Below are 22,794 nucleotides of genomic sequence, written 5' to 3' on the forward strand. Positions count from 1 at the left end.
TACAATGAGAGTGTTACTGAGAGACCTATGTTTATCATATGGCTAACATATAAACGTTATACTATATGGGGCTTGACACTGGGAGAGGCAGCTTGAGAATTATAGTTTATTAACAAGGGCTGCAAGTTTATTTATTTTCAAGGGGACCGCATGGCTTGTTTTCAGACCGCTTCCCATGTGGTTGTTCAGACTATTAGCACGACGTCCATGATGGACGGGGCCTATTTTGCACGCTCAGACGCGCAGTTGATTCTGACTGAGAAGGCAGCAGACATTTGCTCCGGTGGGGCCTAAACTTCTGTTCTGTTCACCGGATCGTTGTAGAGTCTTTTCACAGTACCCTGGGGGCAGGTAGGCGCCACAGCAGAGCTGTCGCGAGGTGCAAGGGTAATTTGTTCATTCAAACATATTTTTTGCTTAAAATTGTCTCTTAGAAAAGATGCTGAGTCCTTTATGGTTACCAAATTTTATCCCTGAAGTTAAGTTTAACTAAATATGTTATTGCAAAGATGTGATGTGTTTACATACAGCGAGTTATCATACTTGCTGAAACAAGCTCAAAGTTGAACATGGATGAAGCCAGAGACAATCAATGGACAAAATGGACTGTCTTGTTCCAAAATAATACTCAATAATACCTGGACATTTGAGGTTGAAAAAGATACACTTGTTATCGAATGAGGGTGTCCTCACAGTTTTATTACTTTTTGTATCTCATATGAGCAATACCTCCTGTTTGTAATGCTTCTTTTGTTTATAAATAAAGCTTGTTTTGAAAATCAAAAAAAAAAAAAAATTGTCTCTTAGAGGGTAAATTTCCATTTCCCTTACAGGGTGCAATGATTTTTGGGCCAATTGAATACAAATATTGAATTGTGTAACATTTATTAACGTTTTTTGTCAATCTGAGAAAAATTGTGTGCGTTTTATTTCTTAAAGGCGCAGTACACATTTTTCAAAAAGTGTTTTAAATCATTAAATAAGGTGATTTACGACTATTGTGGTTATTTCTAATCTGTTTAACATGTCTGACATTGAGGAAACTGCTCTAATTGCTCTATGTGTTTAGAAGCCATTGTGGTACCCCCTCTTACTTTGTGTACCTCTTGCACTGAAAATGCCTTACAATGTAAAAAGCATATTTTAGGTAATGAAAGTGTGCCTAAGGATAATTCTCAGTCTGAAGAGAATCAGGATATGCCATCTAATTCTCCCCAAGTGTCACAACCTTTAACGCTCACACAAGCGACGCCAAATACATCAAGTGCGTCTAATTCTTTTACTCTGCAGGATATGGTTGCAGTTATGTCAACTACCCTTACAGAGGTATTATCTAAATTACCAGTGTTACAGGGTAAACGCAGTAGGTCAGGTATTAATGTACATACTGACTCCTCTGATGCTTTGTTGGCTATTTCCGATATACCCTCACAGGGCTCTGAGTTGGGGGTCAGGGAATTACTGTCTGAGGGAGAACTTTCAGACCCAGGAAGTATGTTACCTCAGACAGATTCGGACATCATGTGTTTTAAATTTAAGCTTGAACACCTCCGCCTGTTACTTAGGAAGGTTTTAGCGACTCTGGATGATTGTGACCCTATTGTAATCCCACCAGAGAAATTGTGTAAAATGGACAAATATTTGGAGGTACCTACTTACACTGATGTTTTTCTAGTTCCTAAAAGAATTTTGGAAATTTAAAAAAAGGAGTGGGACAGACCGGGTATACCGTTCTCTCCTCCCCCTAATTTCAAGAAAATGTATCCCATATCAGACACCATTTGGGACTCTTGGCAGTCGGTCCCTAAGGTGGAGGGAGCTATTTCTACCCTGGCTAAGCGTACAACTATACCTATTGAAGACAGTTGTGCTTTCAAAGACCCTATGGATAAGAAGTTAGAGGGTCTTCTAAAGAAATTATTTATTCATCAGGGTTTCCTTTTACAACCAACAACTTGCATTGTTCCAGTCACTACTGCAGCAGCTTTTTGGTTCGATGCTCTAGAAGAATCTCTAAAGGTTGAAACTCCTTTAGAAGACATTCTAGATAGAATTAAGGCTCTCAAGCTAGCTAATTCTTTTATTACAGATGCCGCTTTTCAGATTGCTAAATTAGCAGCGAAAAATGCAGGATTGCATAGAGCGCTATGGCTCAAATTGTGGTCTGCTGATGTGTCATCAAAATCTAAGCTTTTAGCTATTCCTTTCAAGGGTAAGACCCTATTCGGGCCTAAATTGAAGGAAATCATTTCTGACATTACTGGAGGTAAAGGCCACTCCCTACCTCAGGATAAGTCTGTTAAGATGAGGGGTAAAAATAATTTTCGTTCCTTTCGAAATTTTAAACGAGTACCCTCTGCTTCCTCTTCCTCCACAAAGCAGGAAGGGAATTTTGCTCAATCCAAATGGAGACCTAACCAGGCTTGGAATAAAGGTAAACAATCCAAGAAGCCCGCTGCTGCTACAAAGACAGCATGAAGGGGTGGCCCCCGATCCGGGACCGGATCTAGTAGGGGGCAGACTTTCTTTTCTTGCCCAGGCTTGGCCAAGAGATGTTCAGGACCCCTGGGCATTGGAAATCGTGACCCACGGGTATCAACTAGAATTCAAGGATTTTCTCCCAAGAGGGAGATTTCATATTTCACGGTTGTCTGTAGACCAGATAAAAAGAGAGGCGTTCTTACGCTGTGTAAAAGACCTCTCTGCCATGGGAGTAATTTGTCCCGTTCCAAAACTGGAACAGGGACAGGGGTTTTACTCAAATCTTTTCGTGGTTCCCAAAAAAGAGGGAACTTTCAGACCCATTTTAGATCTCAAGTGGCTAAACAAGTTTCTCAGAGTCCAATCGTTCAAAATGGAGTCTATACGAACAATCTTACCAATGATTCAGGAGGGTCAATATATGACTACCGTGGACCTGAAGGATGCATACCTTCATATACCTATTCACAAGGATCATCATCAGTTCCTAAGGTTTGCCTTCCTGGACAAACATTTTTCAGTTTGTGGCTCTTCCCTTCTGGTTACCCACAGCACCCAGGATCTTCACAAAGGTTCTAGGGTCCCTTTTGGCGGTTCTCAGACCGTGGGGAATAGCAGTGGCGCCTTATCTGGACGATATTTTGATTCAGGCGTCAACTTATCATCTGACAAAATCTCACACGGACACAGTGTTGTCCTTCCTGAGAACTCTCGGTTGGAAGGTGTACATAGAAAAGAGTTCACTAGTTCCACGGACAAGGGTTCCTTTCTTGGGAACTCTGATAGACTCGGTAGACATGAAAATATTTTTGACGGAGGTCAGAAAATCAAAAATTCTAAATACTTTCCGAGCACTTTGGTCCATTCCTCGGCCATCAGTGGCTCAGTGTATGAAGGTAATTGGAATAATGGTAGCGGCAATGGACATCGTCCCGTTTGCTCGCTTTCATCTCAGACCACTGCAGCTGTGCATGCTCGGACAGTGGAATGGGGACTATGCGGATTTATCTCCTCAGATAAATCTGGACCAAGAGACTCTCTTCTTTGGTGGTTATCGCTGGATCATCTGACCTAGGGGACGTGTTTCCGCAGACCCTCGTGGGTGATAGTGACAACGGACGCCAGAAAGCAGGAGAACGAAGAAAAATTGATAATAGGAGTAAATTAGAAAGTTACTTAAAATGGCTTGCTCTATGTGAATCACAAAAGAAAAAATTTGGGTTCAGTGTCCCTTTAAGGAAGGTTTTAGAATAATAACTTTTCAGAAAATTACTGATTTGGTTATATACCTTTACAATCTCCAGTTTAATAGATTAATCATTCATATTTGGACTGCTTTTCTGCTGTACTTTATTGGAAGGAGAATAAAAAAACATTACCTGAATAATAACTATTTAAATATGTTTAACAAAAACAATAAGATTTGATAGTATATGTATTTCTGTAGTTGCTTAAACATCTATGTTTGTTAACTGATGTGATTAAACCTAATATCTTTTAAAAATCTTAGCCTAACTTCTGCAGCTCACTCACCTTCATCTTTATTTACTTGTTTAAAATGTGGATTATCATAATCTCTGCATACACAAAGTCATTGTTTTGAGAACTGCAAAAGCAAGCATCTGTGATAATATCTTCTAATATAAAAATTGCCCAAAAATAAATTTACCGAAATTTCTGCTAGAGCATGACGTTGTGAATAGATTAATGGAATTAATTTACTAAAGCTATTAAACATTGTAGACATGTGTATATATAGCCTTATGCCGCAGAATTAAAAATTAATCTTTATTTCACAATGAATAAACCTTTGGGCTATAATGTTTCTCAAATTGAAAACTATCTTTAGATGGATTTTTCCTCTAAAAGCATTTAATTAAAAAATAAAATACTCTTATTTCCATTAAAAAAAAAATCTTTAAAGGGCCATGATGCCCAAATGTTGAAACACTTGAAAGTGATGCAGCATAGCTGAAAAGAGCTGACTAGAAAATATCACTTTAACATCTCTATGTAAAAAAGGAAGATATTTTACCTCAAAATGTCCTAAGTATTCATACCCCATTGTAAAGGACTTTAAGCAGCAAATCAGTATGTCTGTCCCGGGACAGGCAAGGGAGCGAGCTTCATGCATACCCATGTTATTTCCCTATTCAGTTTAAGGAAGTTTACTATGAAATCTCATGAGTTAAAGGGACACTGTACCCAAACATTTTCTTTCGTGATTCAGATTGAGCATGAAATTTTAAGCAACTTTCTAATTTACTCCTATTATCACATTTTCTTCATTCTCTTGGTATCTTTATTTGAAATGCAAGAATGTAAGTTTAGATGCCGGCCCATTTTTGGTGAACAACCTGGGTTGTCCTTGCTGATTGGTGGATAAATCCATCCACCAATAAAAAAGTGCTGTCCAGAGTACTGAAACAAAAAAAGCTTAGATGCCTTCTTTTTCAAATAATGATAGCAAGAGAACGAAGAAAAATTGATAATATGAGTAAATTAGAAAGTTGCTTAAAATTGCTTGCTCTTTCTGAATTACAAAAGAAAAAAATTGGGTACAGTGTCCCTTTAAGTGAAATCTCATGAGATCACAGTAAAGGAGTTCATGACCTCAGCACTGCTGATGCTGATTGGTTGCTGTTCATTTCTTCTTCTTTTTTTTTTTTTTTACCTGCATCTGGACAGCAGCTGAAGTATAACTTTACACAGCACTTACTCTGCTGAGCTGAGGAAATTGTGAGGTAAAATATCTTCCTTTTTTAGCTAGAGATGCTCAGGTGATATTTTCCTGTCAGCTTTTTACAGTTATGATGCATCACTTTCTCAAGGGATTTAGCACCTGAGTATTATGTCCCTTTAATTGTTATCCACCCTGGGTGGGATTATTGGGTACTTCCTCAAGGCTTACAGTTTTCTGTTTCGTTACCAAAAAAAAGTGTTTTCACTGGCACACTATCCTTTTGAACCTCTACATAAGTCAGTGTTCTCCCTAGTACCTATTTAATGGGCAAACGAACTAGCTCAAAATTAAGCCAATATTAAGTTTTAAATTGGCAAATATTTTTGTGGCACAAATTATCAGTTTGTTACAGTGTGCAACCAGTTTGTACTTTGGATAGCTTAAAGAGACATCCTATTCATATGCTAAATCACTTGAAAGTGATGCAGCATAACTAAAAAGCTGACATTAAATATCACCTGAACATGTAAAAAGGGAAGATATTTTACGTCACAATTTTTTCAGCTTACCAATGTTAGTGCTCTGTTAAGTTATACTTCAGCTGCTGACGTCATGCATTGCTTTGCAGTGATCTCATAAGATTTCATAGTAAACTTCCTTAAACTGAATAGGAAAATAACATGACTGTCTGTGCCTGCACATGCCAGATGCACACTCCCTCACAAGTACTGGGACTAGCATCCTGATTGGCTGCTTAAAGTATCTTTACAGTGAATTGGAAATAGGAAAATTTGAGGTAAAATATCTTCCTTTTTTACATAGAGATGTTGAGATGATATTTTACAGATGTGCTGCATCACTTTCAAGCGCTTGAACATTTGGGTATCATGTCCCTTTAAGTAACATTTATAAATAACTGAAAATGTTATAATAATGCAAAATATTACACTGCCCTCATCTGGACCCTGCATACTGCTACCCATTTACTTGATAATGACACCGATCTGGCAAACATTTCTGTTGAGAACACTTAACGGGACATAATACTCATATGATAAATCACTTGAATCTGATGCAGTATAACTGTAAAAAAACTGACCGGAAAATATCACCTGAGGATCTTTATGTAAAAAAGGAAGATATTCTACCTCACAATTTCCTCAGCTCATCAGATTAAGTCTTGTGTAAAAAGTTATACTTCAGCTGTTGTCCAGCTGCAGGTAAAAAATAAATAAAAAAATGAAGAAATGAACTACAGCAGCGTGCATGAGACTCACTCCCTTGCCTGTCCCAGGACAGACGTACTGATTTGCTGCTTAAAGTCCTTTACAATGGGGTGTGAATACTTAGGAGATTTTTTTTCTTTTTTACATAGAGATTTTAAGGTAATATTTTCTAGTACACTTTTTACAGCTATTCTGCATCACTTTCAAGTGTTTCAACATTTGGGTATCATGGCCTGTTAAGTTTTGTCCAGTTTCACATTCTGGCACTTCTGTGACAAGTGGAAGTCTGTCTAGTCATTTAAATAGACATAAAAAACAAAATTTGTCCTCCATGATTCAGAAAGAGCATACAATTATAAACAACTTTCCATTTTACTTTTATTATCTAATTTTCTTTGTTCTCTTGGTATCCTTTTCAACAAGGCATACCAAGAGGTTGAAGCAAAATTGATAGCAGAAGTAAATTGTAAAGTTGTTTAAAAATGTATGTGCTGTATGAAAGAAACCTTTTTGGTTTCATATACCTTTAATACTTGCATGTGTCTGCATGGTTTGGTTTCCAGAGTGTCTCTCTCACACACACACTCTCTCACTCTCTCTCTCTCTCTCTCTCTCTCTCTCTCTCTCACTCTCACTCTCTCACACTCACTCTCTCACACTCACTCTCACTCTCTCTCTCTCTCTCTTTATCACTCTCTCTTTATCACTCTCTCTTTATCACTCTCTCTCTCTCTCTCTCTCTCTATCACTCTCTCTCTCTCTCTCTCTCTCTCTCTCTCTCTCTCTCTCTCTTTTTATCACTCTCTCTCTCTTATCACTCTCTCTCTCTCTCTCTTTATCACTCTCTCTCTCTTTATCACTCTCTCTCTCTCTCTCTCTCTCTTTCTCTTTATCACTCTCTCTCTCTCTCTCTCTCTTTCTCTTTATCACTCTTTCTCTCTCTCTCTCTCTCTTTATCACTTTATCATTTACCTCGTCTTTCTCTATACGAGCTTAAGCAAGTAGAAATAGTAGTGTTATATGGGAAGGATATGGTGCCCTGAAAACCTCATGGAGGCTTCTGCCTGTTCCAAGAAGGCACCATACTTTATATACTCACATGAACATAATTTTACCACTACTTTGATTTATCATTAGTTATATAAAAAATAAATTATAAACATTTTTAAATGGTTGTATATTGTTAGGTATTTTACAAGTTTATATCTTGTATGTCTTAAAGGGACACTGAACCCAATTTTTTTCTTTCATGATTCAGATAGAGCATGTAAGTGTAAGCAACTTTCTAATTTACTTCTATTATCAATTTTTCTTCATTCTCTTGCAATCTTTATTTGAAAAGAAGGCATCTTAGCTAAGGAGCCTGCAAATTGTGGGTTCAGAACCATGGACAGCACTTGTTTAAAGGTGCTGTCCAATCAGCAAGGACAACCCAGGTTGTTCACCTAAAATTGGCCGGCATCTAAACTTACATTCTTGCTTTTCAAATAAACATACCAAGAAAATGAAGACAATTTGATAATAGGAGTAAATTAGAAAGTTGCTTAAAATTGCATGCTCTATCTGAATCACAAAAGATTTTTTTTGGCTACAGTGTCCCTTTAAGCTTAAAGTAGCAAACTTTTATCATTCAAATTTTTTAGTCTAGAGAATGTTAGTAGTTTGCCACTAAAGGACATCTTCCAACAATCTAGCAAAGAGATGCAGGCATTAGTGAAAGAGGCAAAGAAAACCTATATAAAATAGTCAATTTTCTACTGTGGCTTTTCTGTAATCTGTACATATAGTTGGCTTTAGGCTGCTGCTGTTTTTTTTTTTTTTGTGTGTACATATATTTTTTTATTTTTAAATATATTTTCTCTATTGAGATTTTGTTTAACAAACAAACAGAAAAAATAAAACCATAAGTATGCAAGTAAAATGTTGTTATTTACTGTCCTTTTTCTCGGCGAAGTCTCTTGTAGTAAGCTTAGCCGCTTGGAGAGTTAGTCTTTCACATCAAAGCTATTGACCATGATCCATCTTGAGTTTATTTACGTTCTCTTTAGAGGTGAAAGATAGAGGGCATGGTATGAGCTAGGATTAGCTCCTTGGATTTTTCCTCCTTTATGGGCAGCACAGTGCCCTCGTTGGGGAGGAAGTAGGAGTAAATGCATAAGGCCAGTCTGACAAATATTTTGTAGTATGTGAGTATTACTCACAAAACAAAAAAATAACAACAGTAAAACCATTAACAATACTCTATTTAACAAGGTTATCTATGATAAGTGGTAATCTAGTTTCCGGCGATATCTCTCTTTGAGGGATTAGGTGAGTTGGATATGACAGGTTTAAGAGTATATAACTTTGAGGTTATTGATCAGGCGATTTGGAGTAAGATTCCCATAGGAAGTACATGTCATGGTAAAAAGACAGTTGCCCTATTTTGAGGTAGTAGAATCTTTCTAAGATCATATTCTTGTCTACTAGGTTTTTCCACTCATTGATCGTGGGTTTTTTGTATATTTTTTTAGGGCATGCAATCAGCTTACTGTAGATACGATTGTTCCCATTACATAAATGAGTGAGTATAGCCAATTAAATGGGTGCAAAACTACTTGTGGCAAACCATTTTCTAAGCTCTGTAGCTAGGCATTGCTTTAACAACACTGCAGTACTTTTAGTGCACCTAAACACATTCATTGTATTGTCCCTATAAAAAAGCCCCAAAATCTGGAAAATACATTTTGTTTTCTCTTTCCTATGTTTAGATGGCACATTTGTAAATTATATTTTATTAATATAGGGTTTTAGAGAAATGCATATAGCTAATGAGCTAGGTTGAACTTTAGGAGGAATATTGACGAATAGCTAAAATGTATCTAAAACATCAAGCTACTGTTTATTTTAGAATTCCGTGCTCTAAGGCTCTTACACTCTGTTCATTTAATCTGTAGTATTTCAAAGGATAGAATATAAAAGGATAGAATTTACGACTTTGTTCACCAGTATTTTTATTTTTTTCTGCAGGTGTTAGGTCGCTGTTTTCTGACAGTGATGCAGGTTCACTTCCAGTTCCTGTCCCAAGCATTGCAGAAGGTTCAGCCTGTTGCACACTCTTGTTTTGCTGAAGCAATTGCGCAAGAAAGGAAGAATGCAACCGGAGCATCCGACACAAGTCCTACAAGAGAGCTAGAAAATGCAGTAAGATCATGGAGAGGAGCTTCTGAGGTGAGGGCATCATTAGTTATTTATGTTGCTCAGAATCTTTGTTTTCCAGAGATGTACTGCATTAAAGGACAACATGTATGGCTCTCAGCATCTCATAAAAGGTTAGGCAGCTCTGTATATCATGTTGCTTTGGTCTACATGCTGCATTTTAGTGTGTAGCTATTTACTTGCATAATAGCAGAGCTTCACATTTAAAGTAGACTGTTTTGTAAGAGTGCAGTTGCATATTTGTCTGACCATGTGCTCATAGAATGTTCATTTAGTATTTGGCATAGTTGGCACCAAGAGGCAATTATCCCCATTTGTTCTCATTTCAGTTGGTCTTTGTTTATTGTTTTTGCTTCAATAGAACACATCTCACTCACCATACTGACCTTTCATTCTCTCTGCACTTTTATTGGAACACTCCTTCATTGTGGGTGCACATGCCAGTACCACTGTGGGTGGTTACTGTATAATGTTTTTTTGTGTTGTCCACTGCTTGCATGGCATGCTTTTCTGTAATGTTTTAAACCAGACATTATTTAGATGTTTGGATTTTTTTTTTCTTAGAAGGAGCTGTGATTATCATTTTATATTATATTTATAATTATTTAGAGAACAGCAATTCATTTCAGCTTTTTCAGTTTTTTTTTTTTTAAATATTTGTTTTTGTGTTTGTGTTTTCTGCAGTTTGCTATCACATAATCTGTTCCATAGTTGCAGCACACTGCTGATCATTAGCTGGACACAGCTAGTGATAGGCAGCTATGCACACAACCCAATATGTGCAAGAGTTATCACTAACACATATATATTAAATTTAACTACATCCATTTTAAAAGGATACATGCATCATCATAAATATTAAAACAGCTTGATATACCAGAAAAATCTGTGATATATACATACATTATTATCGGTTATAGTATTTGTAGAGCGCCAACAGATTCCACAGCGCTAACATGATACTAGGCATGCACACACATATATGCTGAGAAAGCAGGAAGGGCACCACCCCCTGCATATGAAAAGACCCTTTACACAAACAGGAGCAAACTGTAGTCCGTAGACATAATTACACATCTAAAACTTTGGGGCTTGGTTAGGAGTCTAAAATTAGGACAATATTATTTAAAAATTAGTAAACTATACATTTTCTTCTACAAGATACGATGAGTCCACGGATTTCATCCTTACTTGTGGGATATTATCCTCCTGCTAACAGGAAGTGGCAAAGAGCACCACAGCAGAGCTGTATATATATATCTCCTCCCTTCCTTCCACACCCAGTCATTCTCTTTGCCTGTGTTAGTACTAGGAAGAGGTAAAGTGAGGTGTTAGTTTTAGTTTCTAAAATCAAGAAGTTTTTTTATTTTAAATGGTACCGGTGTGTACTATTTTCCTCAGGGAGATATGGAAGAAGATTTCTGCCCTGAGGTTGATGATCTTAGCAGACGTAACTAAGATCCATGTTGGTTCCCACAGAGTTGCTGAAGGTAGTGCAAGAGAAATCTTCAGTGTGGAGAACGGTTGCGAGGTATGTTCAGTCTTTTATTTCTGAGGAGACTTGTTATATCAGAACTGGCTGACATTTTATTCCCTGCAAGGGAAGGGGTAAGAAGTAGACCTGTACACTAAGGGTGTTACTTAAAATCCTGTGCTTATTGCTTTCATTGACATAGTTCTGGGCTGAAGTGTTATGAAAAGGGACACTGGGAGAGGCAGCTTATCGTTTTTATTTGGTTTATAAAATACAGATATAAGTATGGCTGCAGCATTACTTTGCTGTTTTTAGGGGACCACATGGCTTTCCTTACTAACCGCTTCCCATGCGGTGATACAGATTAGTTTGTTCGACGTCCATGATGTTTAGAAGCCATTGTCGAACCCCCGCTTACTTTGTGTACCTCTTGTACTGAAAGGGCCTTACAATGTAAAAAGCATATTTTAGGTAAAGAAAGTGTGCCTAAGGATGATTCTCAGTCTGAAGAGAATCGGGATATGCCATCCAATTCTCCCCAAGTGTCACAACCTTTAACGCCCACACAAGCGACGCCAAGTACCTCTAGTGCGTCTAATTCTATCACTCTGCAGGAGATGGCTGCAGTTATGTCAACTACCCTTACAGAGTTATTATCTAAATTTCCAGTGTTACAGTGTAAACGCAGTAGGTCAGGTATTAATGTGAATACTGAATCCTCTGATGCTTTATTGGCTATTTCCGATGTACCCTCACAGTGCTCTGAGTTGGGGGTCAGGGAATTGCTGTCTGAGGGAGAACTTTCAGACCCAGGAAATATGTTACCTCAGACAGATTCGGACGTCATGTCCTTTAAAGTGAATGTAAATTTTGATGCTAAACTGCCCGGTTTTTAAAAATTTGATTAAAAACAGGGGCACTTTAATTCATCAATATTTTCATTTCACCCCTGTTGTGAAAATAAACTTACTTTTTAATCTTCACAGCAGCTCCAGCTTCCTCCACCCATTTCAAAGCCTCTTCCTGGGTCTAAAATGAGGTATCTGGCTTCCTCCAATCACAGCAGTGAATCAGACACTGAATCCCCCGGGGGGGGGGGGAGTCTGTGATTGGAGGATGACCTATCAATCATTTCTGACATCAGAAATGGCTTGTGAGACTGGAGGAAGCAGCAGCTGCTGTGAAGATTAAAAGGTAAGTTTTTTGTCACAACAGGAGTGAAATGTAAATTTTGATGAATTAAAGTGCCCCTGTTTTTAATCAAAGTTTTAAAAACCGGGCACTTAAGCATCAAAATTTACATTCACTTTAAGCTTGAACATCTCCGTCTGTTACTTAGGGAGGTTTTAGCGACTCTGGATGATTGTGACCCTATTGCGATACCACCAGAGAAGTTGTGTAAGATGGACAAATATCTAGAGGTACCTACTTACACTGATGTTTTTCCGGTTCCTAAAAGAATTTCGGAAATTATAAAAAATGGGATAGACCAGGTATACCGTTCTCTCCTCCTAATTTTAAGAAAATGTATCCCATATCAGACACCATTCGGGACTCTTGGCAGTCGGTCCCTAAGGTGGAGGGAGCTATATCTACCCTGGCTATGCGTACAACTATAACTATCGAGGACAGTTGTGCTTTCAAAGACCCTATGGATAAGAAGTTAGAGGGTCTTCTAAAGAAATTATTTATTCATCAGGGTTTTCTTTTACAACCTACGGCCGGCATTGTTCCAGTTACTACTGCAGCAGCTTTTTGGTTTGATGCTCTAGAAGAGTTTCTGAAGGTTGAGACCCCATTAGAGGACATTTTGAATAGAATTAAGGCTCTCAAGCTAGCTAATTCTTTTATTACAGATGCCGCTTTTCAAATTGCTAAATTAGCGGCAAAAAATGCAGGATTTGCCATTTTAGCGCGTAGAACATTATGGCTCAAATCATGGTCTGCTGATATGTCATCAAAATATAAGCTTTTAGCTATTCCTTTCAAGGGTAAGACCCTATTCGGGCCTGAATTGAAGGAAATCATTTCTGACATTACTGGAGGTAAAGGCCAAACCCTACCTCAGGATAGGTCTGTTAAGATGAGGGGTAAACAAAATAATTTTCATTCCTTTCGAAATTTTAATGGAGTACCCTTCCTCTTCCTCCACAAAGCAGGAAGGGAATTTTGCTCAATCCAAGTCTGTCTGGAGACCCAACCAGGCTTGGAATAATGGTAAACAGTCCAAGAAGCCCGCTGCTGCTACAAAGACAGCATGAAGGGGTGGCCCCCTATCCGGGACTGGATCTAGTAGGCGGCAGACTTTCTTTCATTGCTCAGGCTTGGGCAAGAGATGTTCAGGACCCCTGGGCATTGGAAATCGTGACCCACGGGTATCAACTGGAATTCAAAGATTTTCTCCCAAGAGGGAGATTTCATCTTTCACGATTGTTTGTAGATCAGATAAAGAGAGAGGCGTTCTTATGCTGTGTAAAAGACCTCTCTATGGGAGTAATTTGTCCCGTTCCAAAACTGGAACTGGGACAGGGGTTTTACTCAAATCTTTTCGTGGTTCCCAAAAAAGAAGGAACTTTCAGACCCATTTTAGATCTCAAGTGTCTAAACAAGTTTCTCAGAGTCCCATCGTTCAAGATGGAGACTATAAGAACAATCTTACCAATGATCCAGGAGGGTCAATATATGACTACCGTGGACCTGAAGGATGCATACCTTCATATACCTATTCACAAGGATCATCATCAGTTCCTAAGGTTTGCCTTCCTGGGCAAACATTATCAGTCCGTGGCTCTTCCCTTCAGGTTGGCCACAGCACCCAGGATCTTCACAAAGGTTCTAGGATCCCTTCTGGCGGTTCTCAGACCGCGGGCATAGCAGTGGCTCCTTATTTGGATGATATTTTGATTCAGGCATCAACTTATCTGACAAAATCTCACACCGACACAGTGTTGTCTTTCCTGAGAACTCACGGTTGGAAGGTGAACATAGAAAAGAGTTCACTAGTTCCACGGACAAGGGTTCCCTTCTTGGGAACTCTGATAGACTCGGTAAACATGAAAATATTTCTGACGGAGGTCAGAAAATCAAAGATTCTAAATACTTGCCGAGCACTTCAGTCCATTCCTCGGCCATCAGTGGCTCAGTGTATGGAGGTCATTGGATTAATGGTAGCGGCAATGGACATCATTCCGTTTGCTCGCTTTCATCTTAGACCACTGAAGTTGTGCATGCTAAATGTGGATCAAGAGACCAGAGACTCTCTTCTTTGGTGGCTGTCGCCGGATCATCTGTCCCAGGGGACGTGTTTCTGCAGACCCTCGTGGGTGATAGTGACAACGGACGCCAGTCTACTGGGCTGGGGTGCAGTCTGGAATTCCCTGAAGGCTCAGGGTGTTTGGACTCAGGTGGAGTCTCTACTCCCAAGCAATATTCAATGCGCTTCAGGCGTGGCCTCAGTTGGCGTCGGCCAAATTCATCAGATTCCAGTCGGACAATATCACGACTTTGGCGTATATCAATCATCAGGTGGAACAAGGAGTTCCTTAGCGATGATAGAAGTATCAAAGATAATTTGATGGGCGGAGGGCCACTCTTGCTATATATCGGCGGATTTTGTAAGTCGTCAGACTTTTCATCCGGGGGAGTTGGAACTCCACCCGGAGGTGTTTGCCTCATTGATTCGCCAATGGGGCAGACCGGAATTAGATCTGATGGCAGGTCGAGGGATCCTCAGGCCGAACTGATAGATGCCTTGGCAGTACCTTGGTCGTTCACCCTAGCTAATGTGTTTCCACCGTTTCCTCTCCTTCCACGCGTGATTTCCTCGGATCAAACAGGAGAGAGCTTCAGTAATCTTGATAGCGCCTGCTTGGCCATGCAGGACTTGGTATGCGGATTTAGTGGACATGTCTTCTCTGCCACCGTGGAAACTTCTTTTGAGACAGGACCTTTTCATTCAAGGTCCTTTCCAACATCCAAGTCTAAATTCTCTGCAGTTGACTGCTTGGAGATTGAACGCTTGATTTATTGGTGTGAATCCAAGGGTTACTCATGGAGTAAAGTTAGGCTTCCCAGGATTCTGTGTTTTCTCCAAGAAGGAATGGAGAAAGGGTTATCAGCAAGTTCCTTAAAGGGACAGATTTCTGCTTTGTCAATTTTGCTTCACAAACGTTTGGCAGATGTGCCAGATGTTCAGTCTTTTTGTCAGGCTCTATCCAGAATTAAGCCTGTATTTAGACCAATTACTCCTCCCTGGAGTTTGAATTTAGTTCTTCGAGTTTTTCAAGGGGTTCCGTTTGAACCCATGCATTCCATAGATATTAAATTGTTATCTTGGAAAGTTTTGTTTTTTGTTGCTATTTCTTCTTCTCGAAGAGTTTCTGAGCTTTCAGCGTTACAATGTGATTCGCATTATCTTATATTTCATTCTGATAAGGTGGTTTTGCGTACCAAACCTGGATTTCTTCCTAAGGTCCGTGCCTTGAAGTTTTACTTACAGGCAACCAAGGATTTCCGTCAATCATCTTCATTGTTTATTCTGGAAAGCAAAGGGGTCAGAAAGCTACGGCTACCTCTCTTTCTTTTTGGCTGAGGAGTATCATCTGCCTGGCATATGAGACTGCTGGACAGCAGCCTCCTGAAAGAATTACGGCTCATTCTACTAGGGCTGTGGCTTCCACATGGGCCTTTAAAAACAATGCTTCTGTTGAACAGATTTGTAAGGCTGCAACTTGGTTGTCCCTTCATACTTTTTCCAATTTTTCCAAATTTGATACTTTTGCTTCTTCTGAGGCTGTTTTTGGGAGAAAGGTTCTTCAAGCAGTGGTGCCTTCCGTTTGTCTGTCTTGTCCCTCCCGTTTCATCCGTGTCCTGTAGCTTTGGTATTGTATCCCACAAGTAAGGATGAAATCCGTGGACTTGTCGTATCTTGTAGAAGAAAAGGAAATTTATGCTTACCTGATAAATTGATTTCTTCTACGATACGACGAGTCCACGGCCCTCCCTGTCATTTTAAGACAGATTATATTTTATTTTTACAACTTCAGTCACCTCTGCACCTTTAGCTTTTCCTTTCTCTTCCTAAACCTTCGGTCGAATGACTGGGGGTGGAGGGAAGGGAGGAGCTATATATACAGCTCTGCTGTGGTGCTCTTTGCCACTTCCTGTTAGCAGGAGGATAATATCCCACAAGTAAGGATGAAATCCGTGGACTCATCGTATCGTAGAAGAAATCAATTTATCAGGTATCTCCAGATGGGATATATAAATGGATCATCTACAAATCATTTATGCAAAGTAAAATTTAGTGTACAATCTTACTCTAAGATAGTAAGAGTCCACAAGGAGCAGATAAACCATTTCTAGCAATTCCAAAGCTTTACTCCTCTTCACCTAGTATACCCTCCCACTCAGCCTCAGCTTTGTGTCCATAGGGAGAAGGTGAAGTGTTTATGACAAAAGAAGTTTGATAGAGGATTTCTAACCAACCTGAGACCCATTATCTATTTCAGAGGCACCTGCTAGGACTGAGGGTTTAGATGAGTTCAGCCAGGCAGTGAGTTTTCTTTCATACAGGTGGGGAGAGTCCACAATCCTGGGAATTACTATTCTCTACTACTAGGAGGCAAACATTCCAATGATCCCTATAAAATCCTCCCACCTCACACATACCTCAGTCTTTACTGTTCCTCCGCTGGAGGTGGTTTAAGAATGAAGACGTTCATTTGATTCTTCTGAGCGAGGGTTTTTTCAGTCTTTTTATAGAGGTCCGGTTTCCCCTCTGAGTATAGTGCTTGTAAGAGTGATGTATATTGGGTATGGTTTGTGATTCTTTCTTCACCTTATGGGAAATTTCTAATAAACTTTCCATAATTTTGTCGTAGTGATTTGTCTTTTGCCTCCCTTTTATGGATCTATAATATACTCCTATTCCATAACCTTTGCTGATATGTTTCAGTTCTGGTTTGGCTGCCTGCTGCTTATTTGCTGGTGAACGAGTGTCTATAGGGACACTCTATAGCTATGTTCTAAGCAGTCTTTTGTTTATATATATATATATATATATATATATATATATATATATGTTCATATATATATATGTTTATATATATGAATATTTATTTATATAATTTGCTAATATATATGGCTCTGGGACAGAATCCTTTACATTATTCCCCTTGCTGTTTTGCACGTCAGTTTTTTTTGGCGAACTTAGTTTGAATTTCCCAACCCAACGTGCACATTAACCCAAAGGCTGACGCTCGCCTGGGTTTTGCACGTTGGGTTGATGCTTGTCGGGTTAGTGCACATCCCTTTAGTCTTATTAAGTTTGCGCTTCAGCTGGTTTACCCACGTCGGGTTTGTTCTTGGCTATGCGCATGTCGAGTTTTGGCGTTAAATCCCTTATAGCTGTTAGTTGGTTTTTTTTTGCACGCTTTTCTTCTTACTGATGAGCGTTATCTGACCAACTAATGTAATGTTACCAAGTCTCCTGCTTGGTTTTGCGGTTAGGCTTAACGTGCATGTTACTTGTGTGTTTTTAAAAAAAAAAAAAAAGCTACTTAGGAGGGGGTAAAGAATTTCTTAACTCAATAGCTTTTTAAGGGGTTATATAGTGTTTATTGCATTACTTTGTAAAATGCTATAATGGATCTGTCTGATTCTTTCCTTAAACATACCATAGAAACTGAGTCCCCTGAACTCCTTTCTAACATTAGGTGTGCTTATTGTAAAAAAGCTGAAGTACCTTCTGTAACTCATTTATGTGACTCATGTTTAGAATTAATTTAATCAGACCAACTTAATGCTATTTCTTTTGGTATTATTGCACCTTTTGTTTGTTCATTACAGGATAATGTTAATGATGTTTTACCTAGTATGAAAATTATCAAGGCTGCAGTTTCTGAGACGCTGTCTGCTCTCCTACCTTTAGACAGACGTAAAAGGTCAGTTCAGATTTTACCTTCTACAAGTTCTATGTACCCTGAAGCCAGGGATATTGTTATGTCTCAAGATGGTGGTTTCTTCTGGTGATGTTGAACCTGATATTTCCTTCTTAATATGAGGAGGGTCCATGGCTTCATTCATTACTTGTGGGAATACAGAACCCCAGGAGGAGGCAAAGACACCAAACCAAAGGCTTAAATACCTCCCCCACTCCCCTCATCCTCCAGTCATTCTTTGCCTTTTCGTCACAGGAGGATGGCAGAGAAGTGTTGGAAGATTCGGAGTAGTCTCTTATGGAGGGTAGTACCCTTCGGCATGGGACTGGATTTTTAAGTAGTCTTGTCAGCCTCTCAGTGAGAGCATTGACAAATGTTAGGGTCTGGAGATGCAGGGGAGAGTCTTTCTGCGAAACCATCCAGACTCGTATTAACAGCTCCTAAGCAATCAGTGTTGACGAGTTTCACTGCCTGCTTCTATCACTCAAGTTCATGTCAGGTACGATGCTACAAGACTGTCAAACTTGAGAGGCTGTGTGTCTGTTCCACGGTGGTGATTCCGGTAAGATCGTTACATTTTATAATCATATGATAACGCAAGAAGACAGGGTCACAGTGTGACTCCTTTTATCTGTATGGAATCAATTTAATATTTAAATATCTCCGGAAGGGTATTATTGAACAGGGGGGATTTACACATAATTTGCTTTATGTTTTATGCTGGGACATGTGTGAGATGAGGCTCAGGCAGATGTTTTAACATTTAGGTTTTAGTTTCATTTTTGGATCATTGCACAGCCTGTCAGGTTTGGCGTGCTTATTCCAGGAGCAGGGGCGGTCCTGCATGGCACACCACGTGACCGGTTGTGGTCTCATTGATTTCCTCTTTCCTGACCGTGTGGTTTACAGGAGACAAAACGGTTTCTCTGTGGAGCCTGGGTCATAGGAGGTGGTGAGTGCTCCAGCCATTGGGGGTATAAAGGTGTCATTTATCTTTTTCTATAGTCCATCTGAAAAGCGCAGCTATGGAGGACTCTGATACATTAGAGGGTACACCATCTTTACCGAAATCTAATACCTGTTTTTATTGTGAGGCGGCTACGGTATATCCGCCTGCCCAATTATGTTCCACATTCCTTGATAAGGTACTTTTATCTAAGAAAACAAGATGTTTAGTACCACTGAGCCGTCCACCTCTGAGGGGTCTCCGTCCCGTGAGGTGTGTTACCTGCTGTCATCTCCTATTACACATGCAGCTTCCCATAGCACTGCTAATCCTCCTTCAGGAGGGGCTCTCTTAACGCCAGACTTTACTGATCAGCTACAAATGGCCGTGTCTGCGGTCTTCAGTGCTTTACCTCGCCCTGCTAAGCGCAAGCAAAAGGTCAAATATTGCTATCCTTCCCAGGGGTCATCTATCAACTTGTTGGATTTATCTGATACAAGATTATCTGTTGATGAGGACACCTCTGATACTTCAGAGGATGCTCTTTCTGGGTCGGAATCTGCGGCCTCTAAACCTCCGGCTGCTGAGGAACCAGACTTTAGATTTAGTATCGCACATTTACGCTTTCTGTTAAAAGAAGTGTTGGCTACTTTAGAGGTTCCAGAACCGAAATTACCAGAGGAACCTTTTATTCCTAAGATTGATAAGGTTTATGAGGACAGGGTGGTGCCACAGACTTTCCCGGTTCCTGTAAAGATGGCAAATATTATTAAGAATGAATGGGAGAGACTTGGATCTTCAATCTCCCCTTCTTCCTTTAAGAAATTGTTCCTGGTTCCGGACTCTCAATTAGAGTTGTGGGGTTCCGTCCCTAAGGTGGATGGAGCTATCTCCACGCTTGCTAAGCGCACTACTATCCCGCTTGAGGATAGTTAGTTTGTTTAAGGAGCCCATGGATAAGAAGCTAGAAACTTGCTAGAAAGATGTTTCCGCACACCAGGGTATTTGTTTCAGCCTGGAGTGGCGGTTGCTGCAGTGGTTGGAGCCGCTACCTGTTGGTGTGACTCTGTCGGAAATGATCTAGGTGGAAACTCCCCTTGATGAGATCCAGGAAATAATTAAGGCCTTGAGGGTAGCTAATTCTTTTATCTGTGATGCCAATATGCAGATCATTTGCCTGAATGCCAAGACATCCGGTTTTTCTGTTCTAGCCCGTAGGGCACTCTGGCTAAAGTCTTGGTCTGCAGACATGACTTTAAAATCTAGATTAATAAAAACAAAAATACAGGGAGCGCTAGTGAAAGCTGCTAATACAATACAATAGAGGATAGGAAAAAGCTGGTAGTTACAAAAATGTGCTAGTAACAAAGAATTGCTCACAAAATGTGTATATTCAATAAAATATATTTTAGAAACCCTAATACAAGAGAACTAGCCTAAAAAATACATAATAAATTGTTAAATAAAAAACCACCGGTGGTATGAAGGATTGTGGATTGAAACAAAAGTCAGTTATGAGCTTAAAAATGTGTCCAAGAGAACAAAGTCCAATGATTAAAAATGCAGGAAAAAACAGCAAAATTCAGTTAAAAGCATGGAAAGCAGCTAAGTCAGTCTGTGTGGCTGGATCAATGTAACATTCAAGTTAAAGCTTTGTAGGTGGCTAAAAGGACAATCTGCGTTCAATTAGAAAAGTCTGTGTCATAGATAATTCGTTTTACAGGATTGACTCACCCAGAATACGAAGCTATTTTAGGTTATGCTTCTCCGTGTACAAGTGTAGTTGGTTTAGGTGTAAACACGTAAGACCCTTGATAGACAGGAGATTACCTTTCAGGTGAACAGTATCGCTCCAACCTATACTGTGATTTGCTTGGTTGTGCAACGTATGCGGGGTCATGTGATAATTTGATCCAATCAGATGCACGGATTACCGGGTGGTCTGTAGATCAGCGTGTCGACGATGTCTGCAGATTCTAAGAGTCACAGTTAGCCGAGCTTGTGATTGTTTACTATCAAGTCAATATTAACATACAGAGCGCTCTGTTGTTTCTACTTTGGAACTCTATGAAAACAATCCAAACTGCAATGTAACATTGTTTCCTATTTTCTATCATCAAGCTCGGCTAACTGTGTCCTTTTAGCCACCTACAAAGCTTTAACTTGAATGTTACATTGATCCAGCCACACAGACTGACAGCTGCTTTCCATGCTTTTAACTGAATTTTGCTGTTTTTTCCTGCATTTTTAATCATTGGACTTTGTTCTCTTGGACACATTTTTAAGCTCATAACGGACTTTTTTTTCAATCCACAATCCTTCATACCACCGGTGGTTTTTTATTTAACAATTTATTATGTATTTTTTAGGCTAGTTCTCTTGTATTAGGGTTCATAAAATATATTTTATTGAATATACACATTTTGTGAGCAATTCTTTGTTACTAGCACATTTTTGTAACTACCAGCTTTTTCCTATCCTCTATTGTATTGTATTGTATTGTATTAGCAGCTTTCACTAGCGCTCCCTGTATTTTTGTTTTTATTAGTTATTGTTTGGAGGTACTTTGGAACTAACCTTTAAAATCTAGATTACTTTCCCGTCATTTTAAGGGGAAGATTCTTTTCGGTCCAGGCCTGGACTCAATCCTATCCACGTTCACTGGGGGCAAAGGTCCCAACGCCAGCAGCCGTCCATGAAGCCTGAGCAGTCCAAGGGAACTTGGAAACCGTTTCAATCTTGGAATAAATCCAAGCAGAACAAAATCGGCATGAAGGGGTGGCCCCCGTTCCGTTGCTGGATCGTGTTGGGGGCAGACTATCTCTTTTTGTGGAGGCTTGGCTTGGGGATGTACAAGACCCTTGGGTTCTAAAGGTCATCGCACAAAGTTACACAGGATAGGTTTCAAATCTCATCCACCCAGGCGCATATTCCTCTTCAAGACCAGAAAAACAAGAAGCTTTTCTAGGGTGTGTGAGGGATCTCTCTTCCCTGTGAGTAATTGTATCGGTACCTCTAGCAGAGAGAGGTCTGGGGTACTACTCAAACATTTTTGTGATCCCAAAGAAGGAGGGTACGTTTCGCCCCAATTCTGGACTTAAAGTGCTTAAACAAGTTACTGTCACTCCCATCGTTCAAGATGGAGACGATAAGGTCCATTCTTCCCTTAGTTCAAGAGGGACAGTTCATGACTACAATAGAATTGAAGGATGCTTATCATCATGTGCCAATACACAAGGATCACTTCATGTTCTTAAGATTTGCGTATCTGTACCAGCACTTCCAGTTTGTTGCTCTTCCATTTGGGCTAGCTACTGCCCCAAGAGTCTTTACAAAGGTTCTGGGGGCTCTGCTCGCTGTGGCATGATCCAGAGGTATTGCAGTAGCGCCATACTTGGACAAAATTCTGGTTCAGGCTCCGTCCTGTTGGCTGGCAGAGGACCATTCAAGAGCTCTCCTACTTCTTCGATCTCATGGATGGAAGATAAACTTAGGAAAGAGTTCTCTGGTTCCAAGTACCAGGGTGCAGTTCCTGGTTACAATAATAGATTCTCTATCCATGAGGATAATTCTTACAGACCAGTAACGTTGCAATATTTCTTCGAATTGTCTTGCCCTCCAGACCTCATTAAGGCCCTCTGTGGCCCGGTGTATGGAGGTAATTGGACTTATGGTGTCATCCCATTCGCCAGATTCCATCTCAGACCTCTTCAGCTGTGCAACCGGTCAAGAGAATCGCTCTCTTGGTGGCTCTGTCCAGATCACCTGTCCCAAGGGACATCCTTCTTGACACCATCCTAGGAGATTGTGACAACAGACACAAGTCTATCAGGATGGGGAGCCGT

At 39.8% G+C, this 22,794-nt stretch overlaps 1 protein-coding gene across 1 annotated transcript in view; it reads left to right on the forward strand.

The window, feature by feature from the left end:
* GARRE1 (granule associated Rac and RHOG effector 1) overlaps window positions 1-22,794 on the forward strand; it is a 481,286-nt gene that overhangs the window by 145,249 nt on the left and 313,243 nt on the right. Inside the window, 1 exon segment of the mRNA XM_053701459.1 lies at window positions 9,400-9,600. Within this exon segment, the coding sequence (XP_053557434.1) occupies window positions 9,400-9,600 (201 nt within the window).

This window comes from Bombina bombina, chromosome 1 (assembly GCF_027579735.1).
Source record: "Bombina bombina isolate aBomBom1 chromosome 1, aBomBom1.pri, whole genome shotgun sequence".
Lineage (NCBI taxonomy): Eukaryota > Metazoa > Chordata > Amphibia > Anura > Bombinatoridae > Bombina > Bombina bombina.